The 17,915-nt window shown below is 42.2% G+C and overlaps 1 protein-coding gene across 4 annotated transcripts in view; it reads right to left on the bottom strand.

Annotated features, from left to right (window-relative positions):
• The window catches only part of CDH11 (cadherin 11), a 116,399-nt gene that overhangs the window by 15,938 nt on the left and 82,546 nt on the right, over nucleotides 1-17,915 (bottom strand). For all 4 annotated transcript variants that reach the window (XM_006016418.2, XM_025214327.1, XM_025214314.1 and 1 more), the window contains exons 3-6: nucleotides 8,779-9,181; nucleotides 5,391-5,685; nucleotides 4,433-4,552; nucleotides 3,733-3,900 (exon numbers count right to left, since the gene is read on the bottom strand). In XM_006016418.2, coding sequence (XP_006016480.1) covers nucleotides 3,733-3,900; nucleotides 4,433-4,552; nucleotides 5,391-5,685; nucleotides 8,779-9,006 — 811 coding nt within the window. In that variant the 5' untranslated portion in view covers nucleotides 9,007-9,181. The remainder of the gene's footprint in view (nucleotides 1-3,732; nucleotides 3,901-4,432; nucleotides 4,553-5,390; nucleotides 5,686-8,778; nucleotides 9,182-17,915) is intronic.

Genomic DNA, 17,915 nt, shown 5'->3' with positions numbered 1-17,915 from the left:
AATATAAGCACACTCCCTATATACAAGGGTTTCCAGGAAAATCACAATCAACAGCTCCTGTTGCCCCTTGCCCATATCTGAGCTTAAATGTTTTGACTCACACATGTTAACTATTTCAGCATTCTTTGCATTACCAATAGCCTTGGTGTTGACATGAGTATAATCAGAAAAGCATGCAGCCATGAAGTAGAAATATACTGGAATAAATCCATGCCTGCTAACATTGTATACACATCAGCCGCATTCTACCGTGCTTGAACTTGTCTCATTAACTGCAAAAAAAAAAATTGCAAGCAAAAAAAACCCAACAAACCAAAACCCTAGCTGTAGTCAGAAAACAAAACACATAACCAAAGTATATTAAACAATACAGGTATGAGCTGTGGCTAGAAAATCATTAGGGCATTAAAGGTATGTAGTGTGTTAAATGGGTACATTTGTATAGCCCAAAGATATCAAGTTTCTTTGTGAGTAGGGAGAAGGGAGTTTTATTTATTTATGTATTGTTTTTATTTATTTATTGTTTTATTTATTCACATTATCCAGTGATATTAAATACAGCAGACAATGGATGACAGAATCCCCCTGCCCTGCCCTGAGAATAGGATTAGTTTTGAGGGGCCATGCCTATGCGTCCATTCAGTTCAGAAGACTAATTTTGCTAAATTCAGTGGAGAATAATTAAATGAGATCAAATACATGTGAAAACTGAATAGTCAGCTTGGCCATCAAAAACCTTATTTGGCCTAATGAGCATGCTTATACCACCATTTTGAAATTTTAATTGAGCTTATTTTGATTTGTTCTGCCATTTGTAGACAAAACTAATCAAAAGGGAGTGATGGTCCATCCTGCAACCATGGACTATATGAACAGTCCTTAATTTTATACAAGTAAAGACAGTATTATTGAAAAATACTTAAAATGGAAAAGCACGATGTTCACTCACTTCTTGGGTCATCTAAGAGCTGAAAAAATTGTTAGCAGGATGTGCAATGTTTTTTTTTCATCTCAGGCCAAGATAAGCAAGATATGCCTAGCCTGGGAAATTCCTAGGCACTGGAGGGTGCAGCCGACGTGAAATAGCATACATCATCTGCCTATATCCATCAGTAAACAGAAGAGAGACAGAAGACAGGGTAGAGATACACCTGATAGACTAAGTGAATTGTAGATGTATAAGCTACAGATGTATAAGCTACAGACTACAAAAGTGGGCAGACAAGAATAGGATGGGGTTCAACGTAGACAAATGCAGGTGCTGCACCTTGGGAGAAGAAATCCACAGCATGCATACAGGCTGGGGAGTTCCCCTCTTGAAAGCACAGAGGCAGAAAGGGATCTTGGAGTCATTATTGACTCCAAGATGAACATGAGCCGCCAATACCAGACCGCAGCCAGCATGTCCAGCCATACCTTGTCATGCACCCAAAGGTGCATCTCAAGTCGGTCCAGAGAGGTGATACTTCCCCTCTACGTGACTTTGGTCAGGCCGCAGTTGGAATACTGCATCCAGTACTGAGCGCCGCACTTCAAAAGGGATGTGGCCAGCCTGGAGAGGGTTCAGAGGAGGGCCACCCGCTTGGTGAGAGGGCAGCAGGACAGGACCTGACCTGTTCAGCCTCAGCAAGAGGAGGCTGAGGGGGACCTGGTGGCTGCCTACAAGCTCATCAGGGGAGAACAACAGCAAATATGCAGAGCCCTTTTCTCCCCAGCACCACCTGGGGTGACGAGGAACAATGGTCATAAGCTGATGGAGAATAGGTTTAGGTTAGAGATCAGAAGGCAATATTTTACAGTTAGGGTGACCAAAATCTGGAACCAACTTCCCAGGGAAGTGGTCCTCGCCCCTACCTTGGGCAAATTCAAGAGGAGGTTGGATGGTCATCTGTCTGGGGTCTTGTGAACCCAGCATTCATTCCTGTCTGTGGCAGGGGGTCAGGCTGGATGATCTGTTCAGGTCCCTCCTGATCCTAGCTACTATGAAACTATGAAACTATAAGCTCTTGTAAGCAAGAGCTCACAGGGCCACAGGGCTAGTTACCTCAATGTTATTGATAGAAGTGGATGCACAGCTTAGCTGTAGTTTGGAAATAGCTGGGCCAAATAGGTACCGCCATTACACTTTTATTAGTATAAGTGCTCGGAAACTGGTCTAAACCCATAACAGTACAGAAATTTGGTGTGCATAAACTAGTTTAAAAATGGTGGAACCTGGTCTATTTTAGACCTGGATCGATGTGTACTCAAACTTAATTGATTTAGGCTAGACCAGTGCATCGAACTTCTGTACCAGATTCTTGTCACTCAGGTCACTGTCTGCCAGTATCCCAGGTGCCTTTGTGGATCCCTACTAGTTCCCCTTGCAGGCAGGTGTACTACCATTTGCCCTGTATGCCCAGCCACCCTGAGTGCCCAGCCAGCCCTCCTACCAGGCTCTCTCGGAGCCAAGTGGCTGACAATGATATGGGAGTAGGCATGCTCACCCATGCCCTGCAGCCTGGTCAGGCTCCCTGTGGCTGCCCCCACTCATAGGGGCATGGGGTCCCTGGGTGGGTGTGTGGGAGCCCACCCACAGATCCCCGTGCCCCCGTGAATAGGCACAGCCACAGGGAGCACGGCCGAGCTGCAGGGGATGGGCGAGCAGCCTGCAGTTGACAGAAGCCTGTAGCTGACAATGATGCGGGAGGCAAGGAAGCATGCTTGCCTGTGTCTGGCAGCCAATCAGGGATGGCCCAACCACTCAGCTCCTCTCAGTAGTCTCTAGCAGCCCAGAAAGCCCATTGGCAGGCATGCAGAAGTGCCCCCAATCTCCTGGCCTGGCCAGTGCAGGCAACCTGCGTGCCACCCTCCCCTAAAGTGTGAATGTGTGTTCTGTTCGCTCCTGACCTAACACTTACAGAAACCTGCATAAGTCTTATCAATTCCACCTCTGCCTTTTTGAACATCTGTACTTAGCCAGGGAGAGCTGAAAGGCAGAGGGCAAAGCCATGTGCAAACCTCCTTAGAGTGCTGTCTGTCTCCTAGCAGGAGCCTTCTTGAGTGTATAGGCTGCCATACGGTGTACCCCATGATCACTGTACATCTCCAAAATGAAGTTTCTGACACACAGGATGTGAGAGTTTAGAGACCTAGTCTTTTAACTCTTGTACCACTTCCTTCATCATACTTTTGGCAGACTATCAAAGATTTCATCTGGTTGTTATAGTGTAAGCAGAATGTTAAACACAGGACCTCTACTCTGAGCAATCTTTTACTTTTTCAGCATGCACATCATGAAAAATGGAGTTGTAAGATATATATCAAGCTCTCCTAGGTAATCACTACTGCAGTGCAAGTCTTTCCCTTAAAGCATATTTTCCAGTGCTTCTGCCAGCCTACCGGTAGCTGACTCAGTGATAGGGACTTCCCTCCTTTCTATAGAAGTCTAGACCACAGCTGACTGATCTCACCATAGGTATGTTTTTAATATAAAATGGTCCAGTGGCTTTAAAAATGAAATATGGAGCTAGAAGCCTCCTGAGCTTTAATCCTGGCTTTGAAAATGACTCACTTTGTTGCACTGGACAAATCATTTAAATGTCTCAGCATGCCATTAGTAAAACTGGGAAAATAATACTGGTCTCATATGCATGTTGCAATACTCCACTTCTCAGCATTTCTCCAGAGGGTATAACTGCTTTATATTATGGTTAGTAACTGCTGTTATTTCGTAAAGGGTTTGCCACTTACTCTGTGGGAACTTTGGTGGGTTGTCATTGACATCAGTTAGTGTAATTGTCACTTTGGTTGTCCCTGAGAGTCCTCCCATGTGTCCTCCCATATCCTTTGCCTGTATTACAACATGATATTCTTCCTTGGCTTCACGGTCCATGTTGGGAAGGGCAGTTCTAATAATGCCTAGAAATAAAATAAAAATAAACAACTTTATTTTTTTTAAATAATGAAAAGCAGCTCCTGCATTTCTTACAGTGCCTTGCAGATACACCACACTTATTGTGTATACCAGCAGTGGCCAAATTCTCCCTTATCTTTTGAACATTGCATACTATACAGGCACAGCTGAACCTATGAGTACTTGGGGGAATTCTCCATGGCACAGAGCCTACATAGTTTCTATACCATCACCATGGCACAAGGGGAATGGATCTGTCTCAGTGACAGCTCCTTAGTATAAAGGTCCCTAGATGCTTTAAAATATTCCAGGAGATGAATCTACTGAACAGCTCAGCCAGAACTGAGGGAGAATGAAGTGATGTAAAGATATCTACACACACACACACACACACACACACGTGTGCACGCACACACACGCACACTACACGCACCCTTGGCTGTCACTGAAAGTCTGAACTAATATGTATAATTCTTCATTTTAACAGACTCTAAAAAGTTATAATAGTCCACACAAATAAACCTTGTTCAGTAATACCTGTTTGAGCTTCCACAGAGAAGTACGGTTGACCTTCAAGAATACTATAAACCAATTTGGCACTGTTCCCATAGGTAGGATCATCAGCATCTGAGGCTGTTACCTGAATAACTGATGTACCTTAATAGGACAGAAAGGGAAAAAGGAATGCTTGTTAAAAGTAGATGCATTTGTAAAAGCCACTCTAAGATGTTTTCAGCTAAAGCACAGAGGTGCCTGGTATGCATGGCTGTCTCCAAATTTTATTCTTTAGATTTAATAATTACTGGGACTAACTTTGCAATTTATATACTAAGCAACAGAATCTCCATAATGCTTAAAGCAATTTTGCAAGGAAGTAATAAAAGACTGTAAAAGGAATTAATGAACATTTCTGACCAGGGAATTTCTATTCCATCAGATACTTTTTCTTTAGCAAAGATTGCATACTACTACTTTTGATAATAAATAGCCACCCAAGACAGCCTGTTTGCTAGGGTTAGCTACATTCACTTAGCTACAATCTGCACAAATAGGTTCACAGGAATGTTGATAACTGGATTCTCCAAAGCAGAGGTAGGCTTTGTGTTGCTTGCTTGATTTAAACCAGGAGAAAATATATGGGAAAATATGGTATCATTCCCTAGCTTATGGCTTCATTAAGCAACTCAGTCAAGGAAATGAACAGCATTGTACACCCTGAACCACAAATCCTGGTTAGAGCCTTTTCATAGTCTTTTAGTTGGAAGAACGACCCTATTTCCTGAAGTGCTTGAACTGCTACTCTCACAGTCATTTTCAGTTTCTGTAGCAGAGCTTGAAGTCTTCAGCCATTTGTTCTGACTCTCTGATAATATTTCAGCAATTAGTTGAGACCAAATAAAATTTACCTCCCGAAGTTTGGAAGATGATACTCAGTTCAAGTTGAGATGTCAAAGCTCCAAAAATGGAAACTATGCCTGTGTTTTTCTGTACATACCTACATTGGACCTCTCTGGCACGTTGGCATGGTAGTTTTCATGAAGAAACTCAGGTGGGTTGTCATTTATATCTTGAACTTTAACAATGAATTCTGAAGGTGGTTCCAAAGGTCTGTTAGTGTTCCTGTCTACAGCTTGTGCTGTTAGAGTGTATTGAGCTCTCTCTTCCCGGTCCAGTGTCTTTGTTGCATGGATGTTCCCTGATTTGTCATCAATAACAAAAATGATTCCTGCGCCTTCACCTGAGAGAATGTATTTAATGTTTCCATCCCCAGAATCAATATCCGAATGAAGCTATAAAATGAGAAACAGATATACAGTAACATGGGAACATACACTGTAAACATCCAAGCCTTAAAATATTGAGTTACTATGTATTTTGTCTGGATTTACCAAAATTTTGCCTTAGACTGCAAGCCCTTGCGATTGTGCGTATGCTTACACGGCAGCTACAGAAGTGACGGCAGGGAACCGTACAGGTAAACGAGCTAGTTGTAACTAGCTAGCACAGGATCTGGTAGCAGTTTTAACTGAAGCAGTTTGAAGTTCAGCATGGGACAATTTATCCTCTGTTCCTCAGCAAAGTAAAATTAGCCCACACTCCTGTGGCTAGTTTATACTCCTCACACTACATGGTAATCACTAGTGTGATGGCAGTAAAGTAGGGCTGTGTGAAGCTTCGTTAGTCGATTCAATTCGGAGGAGATTTGGCCCAATTTGGGGACCAAAATTCCAAATCCAAATTGGATCAGAAGAACAATTAAAAGCTTTGAATTGATTCAAAGCATCCAAATCAATTCAGAAAGAGATTCAGAAACGATTTGGTGATTTGGCCATAGACTAAACAGGCAGCTGACAGCTGCCTCCAGCCAGTAAGTCTGTTGGGGTTGGAGGATGGGGGAGGGAACAGGCATGGGGGAGGGAGGGATTTGGGCTGGGACAAGCTGCCCAGCCGGGGTGCAGGGCACAGGACTTGGGCAGGGCAGTTGATGCGGGATGCAGGCACAGCAGCACTGGGAGCATGGACTATGCCCTGCTGCTGCTTGCTAAGCCTGGCTGGGAGAGGCAGGATGTGGATGTGGTTCACTCTGGGCAGAAGGGGACAAGTGGCAGTAGGGCATAGCCCCCACTCACAGCACTGCTTCGCCCGCATCCTGTGCTCCCCCATGCCAGCTGGCAAGTGGCATCAGGGCATAGCCCCCACTCCCAGTGCTACCGCGCTTGCATCCCATGCCTTCCCATGCCAGCTGGCAAGCAGCCACAGTGCAGAGTCCCCGCTCCCAGTGCTGATGCAGGTATGGCAGTGCTGGGAGAGGGGGCTCTGCCCTGCTGCCGCTTGCCCAACCAGGGGAGGTGGGGGAGGAGGCATGATGCAGGAGTGGCTCGCTCAGCGTAGAAGGGGGCAAGTGGCAGCAGGGCATAGCCCCTACTCCCAGTGCTGCCGCGCCTGCATCCCACACTCCCGCCCGTGCCGGCTGGCAAGTGGCAACAGCACCCACCCTTCTGCATTGGCTGGCAAGCAGTGACAGCACAGACTCCCCACTCCCAGCACTGATGTGGCTGTGGCAGTGCTGGAGAGGGGGCTTTGCCCTGCTGCCACTTGCCCAACTGGCACAGGGGTGGCAAGATGCAGATGTGGCTTGCTCCCGGCAGAAGGAGGCAAGTGGCAGCAGAGGCCATGCCTGCATCTGTGCTGGGAGTGGGGGCTGCTGCTTCCCCCTACCACCCGGAAGGAGCCACACCTGCATCCCTCCCCACCCTCACCCCAACTGGGCAAGTGACAGCAGGGCAAAGCCCCCACTGCGAGTGCTGCTGTGCTCGCATCCTGTACCCTCCTGTCCCCCTCCCTGAGTAATGTGCCCCTCTGCCCCAGCTGGGCAGCTTGTCCCAGCCCCAATCCCTCTCCCCCCACACACCCCTTTCCTCCTCCCTCCCCCAACCCCAAAAGACTTTCTAGCTAGAGGCAGCTGTGTCAGCTACTTGTTTAGTCTATGGCCAAATCTCTGAAGTGACACCAAATCTTTTTGATCTAACTCAGCCAAATCAAATCAGGACAGTGATTCAAATCTCTGAATCAAATCACTGTCCTCCAAATCGGCTGAATCTGAAGTGAATACTTGCTGCTTCGCACAGGCCTACAGTAAAGACATAGCTTGTGTCTTTTCATGTATTTACACAGCCCCTAGCACCATGAAACTATGAACAGTCTCTAGCTGCAACTGCAACAGAAACAATACATTATAATAGGAAGAGGATGAACCTATAAATGTGTTCAGACTAAGAGTTGCCTGTAAGAAAGATTCACAAAGCTCTTGATCCTCAAAGCTAAAATATATTTTAGACACAAAGGGGTGGGAGAAGTAGAACTATAATGAGGTAGTTATTGTCTTCTATTTGTTCAAATGAAGATAGAGGGAAGAGACACTTAATGTGAAGGGATTAATACTCTTCATATTAATCAGATTTTTCTAAACTGCATTTAAAAGTGGTTCAGTGACACATGGGGCTGTTACAATTGTACCAAGCATTGGTTTCCAGCCAATTTCCAAATTGTCTTAGAGTCTAAATTTGACCTTCTATTTAATATTAAAAATACTAATTTTGCTTTCCAACATATTCACCCTGTGATATTGTATAATAACAAACATAGTCAATGGTATTACAGTAATTTGTGAGTGTTTTCTTAACTTTCTTAACTTGTAGGAGTAATACAGACTTCTTGGGACAAACTGTTCTTTCTGGCAGAATTTGATTCCATTGATCTGATTCCCCATCATGTTATATCAGACTGATGCTAATTCACAGGAGTAATACACTCCTAAGGCAGGTACAGCACATTGAAACATCAGGCTCAGTATATGCTACATATTCTAACATATTTTAATCATAATGAGTAATGTCTTATAAAGCAGAAAACAAAGATATGGTAAACTCAGCAATTTACTAATATTGGTGTGTCAGGTCAAATCCATTTTAAATGCTTATTTTAGGACTCTTCTGTTTGGTATATAGGTTGCTATTTTCTAGGCCAGCCTTAAAACAATGAGAAAAGTATTCTAAGTGACATGAAACTAAGACAGATATGAGGTTTTATTTGGACAGATTAGCCATTTGGGGATCAAGCTTGTTGTCCATTCATAGTCATCAGAAAAGTGCCAACCTACCTTAAGTAGCGATTCAGAGCCTACTGAAGTCAATGAAAAGACTCCCATTAACTTCAATGGACTTTGGATTGGACTCTCACCAAACTACAGATTAAATTATTAATATTGGATTTATCAGCAAGTTCTGATTAGGCAACAGATGTGGAAGAGAAGTACGAGAGGAACAAAGCATCTTATACATGATGCACGAAATAGCACATACTGAAATATAGATATTTCTTACCCTGCCCACTAGTACAGGATCTGGTCCTGTATATTCTTCTATTACAAAGAACTGATTCCACACCCAGCCTCTTTTTGAACGATGCAGGATTTGCCCTTCTTTTCCTTTTTCATGGTGACCATGGAGTGATAGCCTTGAATGGTTAAGCTTTTCCGTAGACGTAGCATGACTATAGTACAGCATGCCCAGGCATATAAGAGCAGCATGTAAACAACTGTCCTCCTTCATTTTTGGTTAGTTTATAGGCACAGGAGTATTGAACAATCTACCCCTTCTAGCCTGAGCCACCTTGAAAGCTGAAAACTGAATTACTGGAAAATTTCAGATGTAATGTCCTGTGTATAGGATGCCACCACTCATGAAGTGCATCACTTTAATGCTCTGCAGGTTCCCAGATCAATTCCTAAAAAAAAAAAGAGACACCAAAAATGTCAGTTCTTTCCTTCTCTTGAAACAGTTATAATTAAAAGCTAATTGCCATTTTAAAATTAAACTAGCATCAATTTAGCATAGGTGTAATGCCCATTGTCCACTTCGAGATAATAACAGCACTCAGGAATACTTTGATACAATAATTACCAACTATGAACGCTTTAAGTAACAAGGGTTTTCTTTGGTGGTTTGCCAGTAAAATTCCTCGCTGTCAACTAGAAAATCTGTACAATTTTAAATTGTAATTTTCCTTTTCTCTTGGTGTAGTAGAAAATGATACAGATAAAGCTCTGCTCTGGGGTGTGCCTGCATGATTGAGCTCTGGCTCTTGGTCTCTAGCCTTCCCTAGAGCAGCTGCTGGAAATGATTATAGAGTACTTGCACTGCCATATGCCAGCAGGTAGATGGGGTATACTTGGGGAGGGCTCAGCCAGAGCTCCCTGGCTCTGTGGTGCAGTCATGCTCTTGAGCACCAGTGTCTGGGATCCACAAAGCCCCATCCACAGAGTTGAAAGCAACATAAATCCAGTGGGAAACTAATAGGAGATTCTGAGGATGTGCGATTGTCTTCATCTTTCACTCTCTGAGACAATGGTTCTTTAGGCTGTAAGAGGTGCCCCTCAACTTGCAATTCACAGCTCTAAACTTGGTGATGAACGTATGTGTCAAAGTCCTTTGTTTCAAAAACCAAAGAGAAATCAGCTTTTACTTTCCAAAAGTGGTAGCAGTGATGGTGCCTTTCCCTTTATGCAACAGATCAATGGGTGAAGCACACGCCAAAGCCGTGCAAGAGCTAAATTCAATTTCCTCCTTTGCCTGATGGGATATGTACACATATCCCCAACATCCTGGGAGAATGCATCAATTACCAATCTATAGGGTTGTCTGAGGTGGGAGTGCTCTCAATACATCCTGTGGAAGCAGAGATGGGAACGCATGTTTCCTTATTATCAGCACAAGACCTATGCTCATTTTCCTTGCAAGGCAGAACATCTTCTAAATGGAAGGACTGAGAGTGCTTCTCCCTCCCCAGAGTGCAGTGTAACAGCGGGGTAGAATATTTCCCTGGAAAGTGGGAATTTGAGGTTCAAATCCCCTAAGGCAGAAAAGAGAATTTCCTGGCTTGCTAAGTTTCTAACCACTGAGGGTAGACACAATCACTCTCCAGTCACACTCTCAAAACTAACCTGCTTTGATTGTTCTGAAAATCCTTACTTGGTCCGGCCTTGAAGGCAAAATAACCAGAACACATAGTTGGTGGATCTTAATGGGGCTTTCATGTGCTGCTTAGCACTGTTAAGACAGAGCACATCTACACATGCGCTTTAATACAGAGTATCCTATTTTACTGCACATTAAAGCATTGCATTAAAAAAAATGCAAATACTCTAATGCATGGTAAAATAGGCTATTGAGCATTAAGCATCACTAAAAAAAATGTACTTTTGCTACTGCACAATAGGGTAGTATAATATGCATTGATTTAGTACCTCACATTGCAGGTACTAAATTCAATGAGCATTAGGAAAAGTGCATTAATGCATGTGTAGACATGCCCACAGAGTAGCTTCTGGATGTGACTGGAAGCCTTTCGGCATCTCAGGAACTTTTATGTTAGAAATTTAGATGCCTTTGTACTTTAAGGTGCTCTCAACATTAGGATCATGCTAAAAAGGGGTTCTGGGAATCTAACTTTTGGACTCAGGCACTTAAAGTGGCAGTTATGTACTTATGCCCATCCAAAACTTCTCTGTGTATCTAGCCCTGAATGCCTTGACATATTCCCACATGCAAATTCAGCCCTTTTCTCTACCTTTTCCATCGACCTTAACTATCATAAATTAATAGAAACATCTGCAGACACTTTTATAATATAACCCTTGGCAGCAGCAACCATTCTCGGTGTTTCTGACATTTTAATTGTTAGGATGACATTATCCATTTCTTCATTTCTGATCATTTCTCTGAAACTAGGTCAGAGTCAAAGTTTGGACCTGAGACTGCTTGATACAGTGAATCCTGCACTAGGGCTACACCTCCAGGGGCTAACTTCCCATCCTAAAGAACCATTTTTATGCATCCCTGGGGTTTCTATTATGGTGTTTTTCAATGTGCTTCTAATAATCAAGAAATTCTTACTTGTTTTAAATTTCAGTGTAATACACTTTGGGTCTGCTACAGAACACTAACAAAATACTAATTTCAACCTATAGTTTAATATCAGGCACACACTCATACATACATAATGCTTCCCAATTTATATATATATATATATATATATGCATATAGCAGTGCAGAGGGGACATACATGGGAATTCTGGAATAATGAGTGCTAAATGTCTTGCTTTCTTTGTGGTGGGGATGGTTGCACCAGTTTTGAGGTGGTTGACTCCGGAAAATGCAGTTGGGGGAATCTTGACCTGGAATTTCCTTTAAAAAAAGGTTACCTATATTATATATAAACCACCCATATATGTCCCCTCTGCACTGCTTTAGATTCAGACACTCAGATTTCAGGAATGGGGTATGTACAGGGCTTTTCACATAAGGCAAAGAGACTAAGCTCCCATTTTTACTGTCACCCAAAAAAACCCAGCTCGCCCCCAGCTTTAATTATGTATCAAACTCAGTTTCAGTGTCTATATTCTAGTGAATTCAATGTGATTTATGCATATATTTTAAAATATAATCTGGCACAGGGGGAGGAATTGACTGAATTTTCTTCCTTAATCATATTAATTGAAAACAGTTTTACTATCCCTTTTAATTCCTTCATTATTATTTCCTTCATGTTATATTATAGAAGATTCATAAAAGGATAGGAGTCTGGAAAGACAAGAACACTACCTACCACTAGTACACACAAGAGAAGAAAGCCAATATTGCTCAAGATAATGCTTTGAAAATTCATTTTAGTCAGAAATACATTTTAGGTAAAAATGCTACTTTAAGTTTTCCTTCCTGGGTTTATTTCTGGTAGCCACTTTGTTAGTAAATCAAATTATTTTTTATACCAGAAGTATAAGAGGCTGAAGAAAGACTCTTAAAACCCTTGTAATAGTGGGTTATTTAGGGGGAAGAAGGGGGGAACATCAATATGAAATACTTGTATCTCTGCTAATTAGAATTTTTTTAGAGAAAATGGACATATATTGTATCTTACATTTGAGTAGAAAAGTTAAACTGAAAAACTTATTACTGGCTAAACTTCTCTGGCAGTCTAGTAACCAATTATTAAATCCTGCTCTCTGTCATGATCCTGAGTTACTTAGCCTATACTAAGAATGTTATAGAAATATTTTCTAGAAAGCATCTTTCCAACTAAAGTCAATGCTAGTTGCACAGGAAAAGTACATTTACATCTATCATGAAGTGCAGAAGTGCAGTAATTAATTTTGCTGGCACTTCCATTTTTGCAGTAGGGTCCCAACACCCTCAGGAAGATGGATGGGGAAGGCTGCCCTGTTTTGGTACTGATGTATTGTTAAAACCTATTTAAGTGCCAGTTTAACAAATGAACACTTTCATTAACAGATTTGGGGTAAAAAGCTTTAAAAGAACAAAAATTTTCACATCTGAATTCTGTTCTATGGGTCATTAATGTCAAATGATGCTATCACCCGTGAAACAAGAAAGTAGACAAATATTTCCATTATAACCAAAATGTCATATAATTTTAGTATATGTATTGTTATGTAACTTTCAGAAAAGGCTTTATAAAAATTGCTTTACAAGACAGGAATAGATGTCCTGGTACACACACGTGTTTACTACCACTTATTTAAGCATGAAGCACTAGACACAAAACATTAACCATATATCCATACTTACTTTACTAATTAAGGTTTAAAGCGGTAATTACTAGGGCTATGTGAAGCTTTGGTTGCTGATTCAACTTGGAGGAGATTTGGCCTGATTCAGCAGCCACATCTCCAAATCTGAATTGAATCTGGAGACCAATAAAAAGATCTGAATTGATTCAAAGCTCTCCCAATCAATTCAGAAAATATTCAGAGAGCTTCAGAGAGATTTGGAGATTTGGGCAGTCCTCATTCACTGCTGCAGGGAACTGGACCTGGATTTGGCCGGTAAGTAGGGGGCAGGGGCTGGAGGAGGGGAACCATAGGGGGACCCCTGCCAGGCCCCATCCCCTGCCTGCTCCCCCAGCCCCCATAAAAGCCCCCTGAGCTCCCAGACAGTGTGTGGTGCCCTGCTGAGCCACGCTGTACCTGCGCGATGTGCCAGCTGCTGCGCCAGTGCCAAGTGGGGGCTGATTCCCGCTGCCCCCCACTGCTATGCGCTGCATTGGGGGGGGGGGGGGGGGCTCTGCCATGAGCCCTCAGCCCTCACCTGCTCTCCCAGCCCCGTGAATGGCTGCCCTGCTTGGCCCCAGCATCCTGGCTCTTTAAAGAAAATAAAAATAAAAAGCTCTGCTCTCACTGGCTGCTTCTGCAGCCTTCGGGGCTTTTGGGAGCTTGTGGAAGAGCCCCCCACACAGCACGGAGCAGTGGCGGGCAGCAGGGAATGCCCCCATGCCTGGCAGGAGCCAGTCAGGGCAGGGCTTTTAAAAAAAAATTTTATTAAAGAGTCGGGAGCCTGGGACTTGGAGTGTGGGCAGGAGATGGGGGCTCATGGAAAAGCCCTCCACACAGCATGGGGCCATTGACTGGGCTGAGAGAGCAGCGGGGAATGGGACATGTTTGATTCAGACACTCAGCCAATTTGGTGGTGGCTGAATCTCTGAATCAGAATTGGCTGAATCGATTTGGGACAGCGATTTGAATCACTGAATCGAATCACTGTCCCCCGAATCAGCCGAATCTGAATCTGAAGTAAATACTAGCCGCTTCACAATCTTTTATTTTTAAATCTCAGCATATGTAGGTGTGTGGGCACAGAGGGAAAGGGTTATGCATTTATAATACAGATGTTTCCACTGTATCTAAAAGTGGCTCTTTCTAAGTCATGCAAACATTTACTGCTGGCAAAACCAATGTGACTGTTCATACTAGCTGCTTCATGTACCACATGTTGGGCAATAACATGGAAAGTTTCCATGACTGTAAAAACTAACTGATTTTTTATTAAAATAACTATTTACCCAGAAGCTGCAGCTACATATAGAATTCTAGCTAAAATACTGAAATGTAACTCATCTGTTGAGGGCAAACCATTTGTTAGGCCTTGGACCAGCCAACATGAAAACACACAAAATCAAATTTATAGCCCAGTTCTTCTCTTTCTTTTGGCTAACACTAGAGGGAAAATCCCTCATCACTCCCAAAGCATGAAATAAGGATCTGGGAATTGAACTTGAAGCAGATGATTGGACTGTTTCTCTGGTTAATATCCATAAATCCTCAACAAGTACAGTTTTATTCAGATGCTATATGACATTGCACATCTACAGAACAGTTAGAATAATTCACTGGAAATAGTGCCATTTTTTATTAAATCATTTGTGGGGGGAAATATATTTAAAAATTATTCACCTGCTCTACACTCTTCCTAAAATATGACAAACAATCTAGATGGACCTGTATTCACAACTGACTCAAATGCCACAGCCTGAATTTTGCACTGTGGTTTGGGATTGCGTAAAATATAATTTCTGAGTTCAAACTAAAAATTCCCCTTCAAAATGACTACTAATCTAACTGTCTTACTCCTTTCTATACTTACCAAGAATAACCTATAATAATGGTTTGAGATAATATGGATTTAGAAGCAGCTAACAGATTTTATTTGCTAACAAATTCCTGTGTTATGGATATTGAATACTAGTCCTACCGTGGACACAGAGAAACAAGAATGAATTAGCTACCTCACACTATTAAATCATAGAAACACAACCAGACTTGGTTTATGCATAATGGTTACCTGAAATGTGAAGGACAAAGTAAATAGGAATTCCACACTGAAAAAAAGTAACATGGTGCATCTACGTGAGATACTACATTGCCATAGTGACAAACTACCATGACGTATCTCATGCCTACGGTGATGTAGCATTGGTGGGCATGAACTGTGATGCCGCTGCTACTGTGTAGTGGGATTGGAAATGATGCATGCAGCGTCGGGACTGCGCAGGACCAGTGGTTACTGTGCAGTCAGGCGCACGTGTAGATGTGTCCACTATAGTGAGATCGACACGTAGTGAGTGGGCATACCTCTATACCAGGGGTGGGCAAAATGGCATATCCAGCTGACGGCTGGACTCCATTTCCCAGCAGTCCCTGCCCACATTGCTGCTTTTGGTTTTCCATGGAGACCCCAGGAGCAGTGGTATGGTAACATTGCAGGGCAAGGGTTTCCACAGAGACCAGCCTCAGCAGTGCTGGCAGGGGTGGCTGGGAAATAGAGTCCCCCATGGGCCTGATCTGCTAGGCAAGGACCCTCTTTACACCTGAAAACCATTCTACTATAATTGTGGTATATTTCCCTGTGGGCTACCAACCTACTCCACAGGTTGCCACCAAGTAGGAATGGGGCTGGGCTCCTGTCTGCTTTGGAACAATGAGTTCCCCAAGATGCATGAACGGAGCAGTCCCTGGCCGTCTTGGTACCCAGAGATCATAATTCTGCTAGGCTTTCACAAGCAAGAGACTAGGAGAGGGATGCATTTTTCCTTCTCCTACACATACAGGTGAGGGGTAATTAGAATACTCATATCTAATTACAAGTTCAATATTGAACCTACACTGATTTAACTGTATTGTGGATATGGATAGTTCAAATAATAGCAAAATGCAAACACTAAATTCTGTTCTTCACAACAGATCATCTTTAGTGAATAACATTAAGCTATGGTGTAAGCCAGCAGAATTTGTTCCGTTCTGTGTAAAATAGTTCTCTCTATAAAAAGACAATTTGCCATGCAAAACTTCAGTTTCAAGTCTCAAACAAAAACCGTGATGATTATTTACTCATGACTCATAGACAAAACTAAAGAGCCAGAAGAGATTATTTTAATGACAAGACCAGAGTCTCGGAAGTTGTGTCTAGCCAATTTTCAATTTCTTTTTCTATATATAGCAGAAATAATCCCGATACAGCCAAGTTAGCATCCCATGTGTGCCACTATTAAACGACAATATGCCAAGCTATAATAGACTAAACAATCCCTATGAGTTGTCTAGCCAAAGACTGTTACACGATACATTAAAATAGTAGTTGTTCCTCAGGGATACATTTGACACCATATATTCAAGAGTATGTTGTAATGACAAAATGATGGATGATTGTATTTTGAGCGATTTTGCAGAAATATTGAGTAAAATTTCACAAATGCAGAGTCCAAATAAAAGTCTAGCTGTTGGAAGAATTAGTTGAGAGAACGAAATAATCCTGTTTTCTTTAACAATAATTTTATTAACATAGTTGCAGTAGAATTTCAGCATAAACTCTTCCCTGAATAAATGATTAAATAGTACATTATAGTGGTTCACATTAGCTTTTAAATTGATATTTTGGTGTTAGATTTGGCTTATAAACCTGCTAGTATTCAATTGTAAATCACTCTATCAACCCAAACAGGACCTATGTGTTTCTTTGTACTTAACTGAATGAGCTACCACTACCCGAATGTGAAGCAGAACAGGAGAGACAGCAACCAGTGGGCATCTATTATACTCTTAGCTGGCAGTGCATACATGGAAATGGGTGGGAAAATGACACAACATTAACGCCTCTTCTTTACACCTATCCACCAGACAGAACAGTTTAGCTAGCATGGAGGAAGAATTTGAATCCATTCTACTCCTCAACATGTCCATTTTTAAGGAGTTCCTTATATGGAGCCTGATAGGCTGTAAGCAGTTGTTTTAACTAACCCAGGATTGATTGTCCTGGGATTTGACCCAGATTAAAAAACAGTATGGCACAGCTCTATACCGAAGCTGCCCTTCCAAACTGCATTTCTGCTTCTGTGCCAGTAGGTGGCAGTGAGAACACACTACCTGACTAGCATGTCCCTGGAATGAACCGCAATAAATGGGCAGACATACAACAGGATATCCCAGGAAAAGGTACTGGTGTGTTTTATCCAGCATACTTCAGAGGGACTTGAAGTCAGATAATGGATGTGTATGTCTATGTGACTCCAGGAAAAAAAAAAAAGCTTTCTTCTGGGACAAATGAAACATCTGTTCATAGCTACAGTAATTCCAGGATCTATTCTTCGGCAACTAAAAAATCCCCTTTCTCCTAGAGTGATATGACTACAACTGCACTCTGAAGCAAGCAAGGTAGTAGTCCCCCAGAGTAACTGGGAAGGTACTAGTATCAGAGATGTTTGCATTAAGAAACCAAACTGGTTCAAGAGAGCCTAAACTTGTTCCTCTTTAGGATATGCTATGAACCTATTTTAGGCTTTTATTAAGGAAACTAAGTTGAAGGGGGTGGAGAATGGTTCACTACCTGTGCATACATTCACAAGTGAATGCTATTTTTGAGAAATATGTTTATCCTGATACTGCATGTTTAGGGAAATTTTATCCCTGCTAGATCTGCATCTTAAAATGATAAATGCCCACAAACATTTTACTAAATAGTTTACAGATATGTACATAAATGATTTAGTAATAAATGTTATTGAAGGAGAGTGGGTTGCCAATTCTTAGTGCAGGGGGAAAAAATCTGTAACTGCAAAAGGTATAGCTCTAGCCACTAGTTTTCACTACATGTTGATAGATATCTAGTTTTTA

The sequence above is a fragment of the Alligator sinensis genome, unplaced genomic scaffold (genome assembly GCF_000455745.1).
Source record: "Alligator sinensis unplaced genomic scaffold, ASM45574v1 scaffold349_1, whole genome shotgun sequence".
NCBI classification, from domain to species: domain Eukaryota; kingdom Metazoa; phylum Chordata; order Crocodylia; family Alligatoridae; genus Alligator; species Alligator sinensis.
This window is presented reverse-complemented; position numbering and strand designations above follow the sequence as displayed.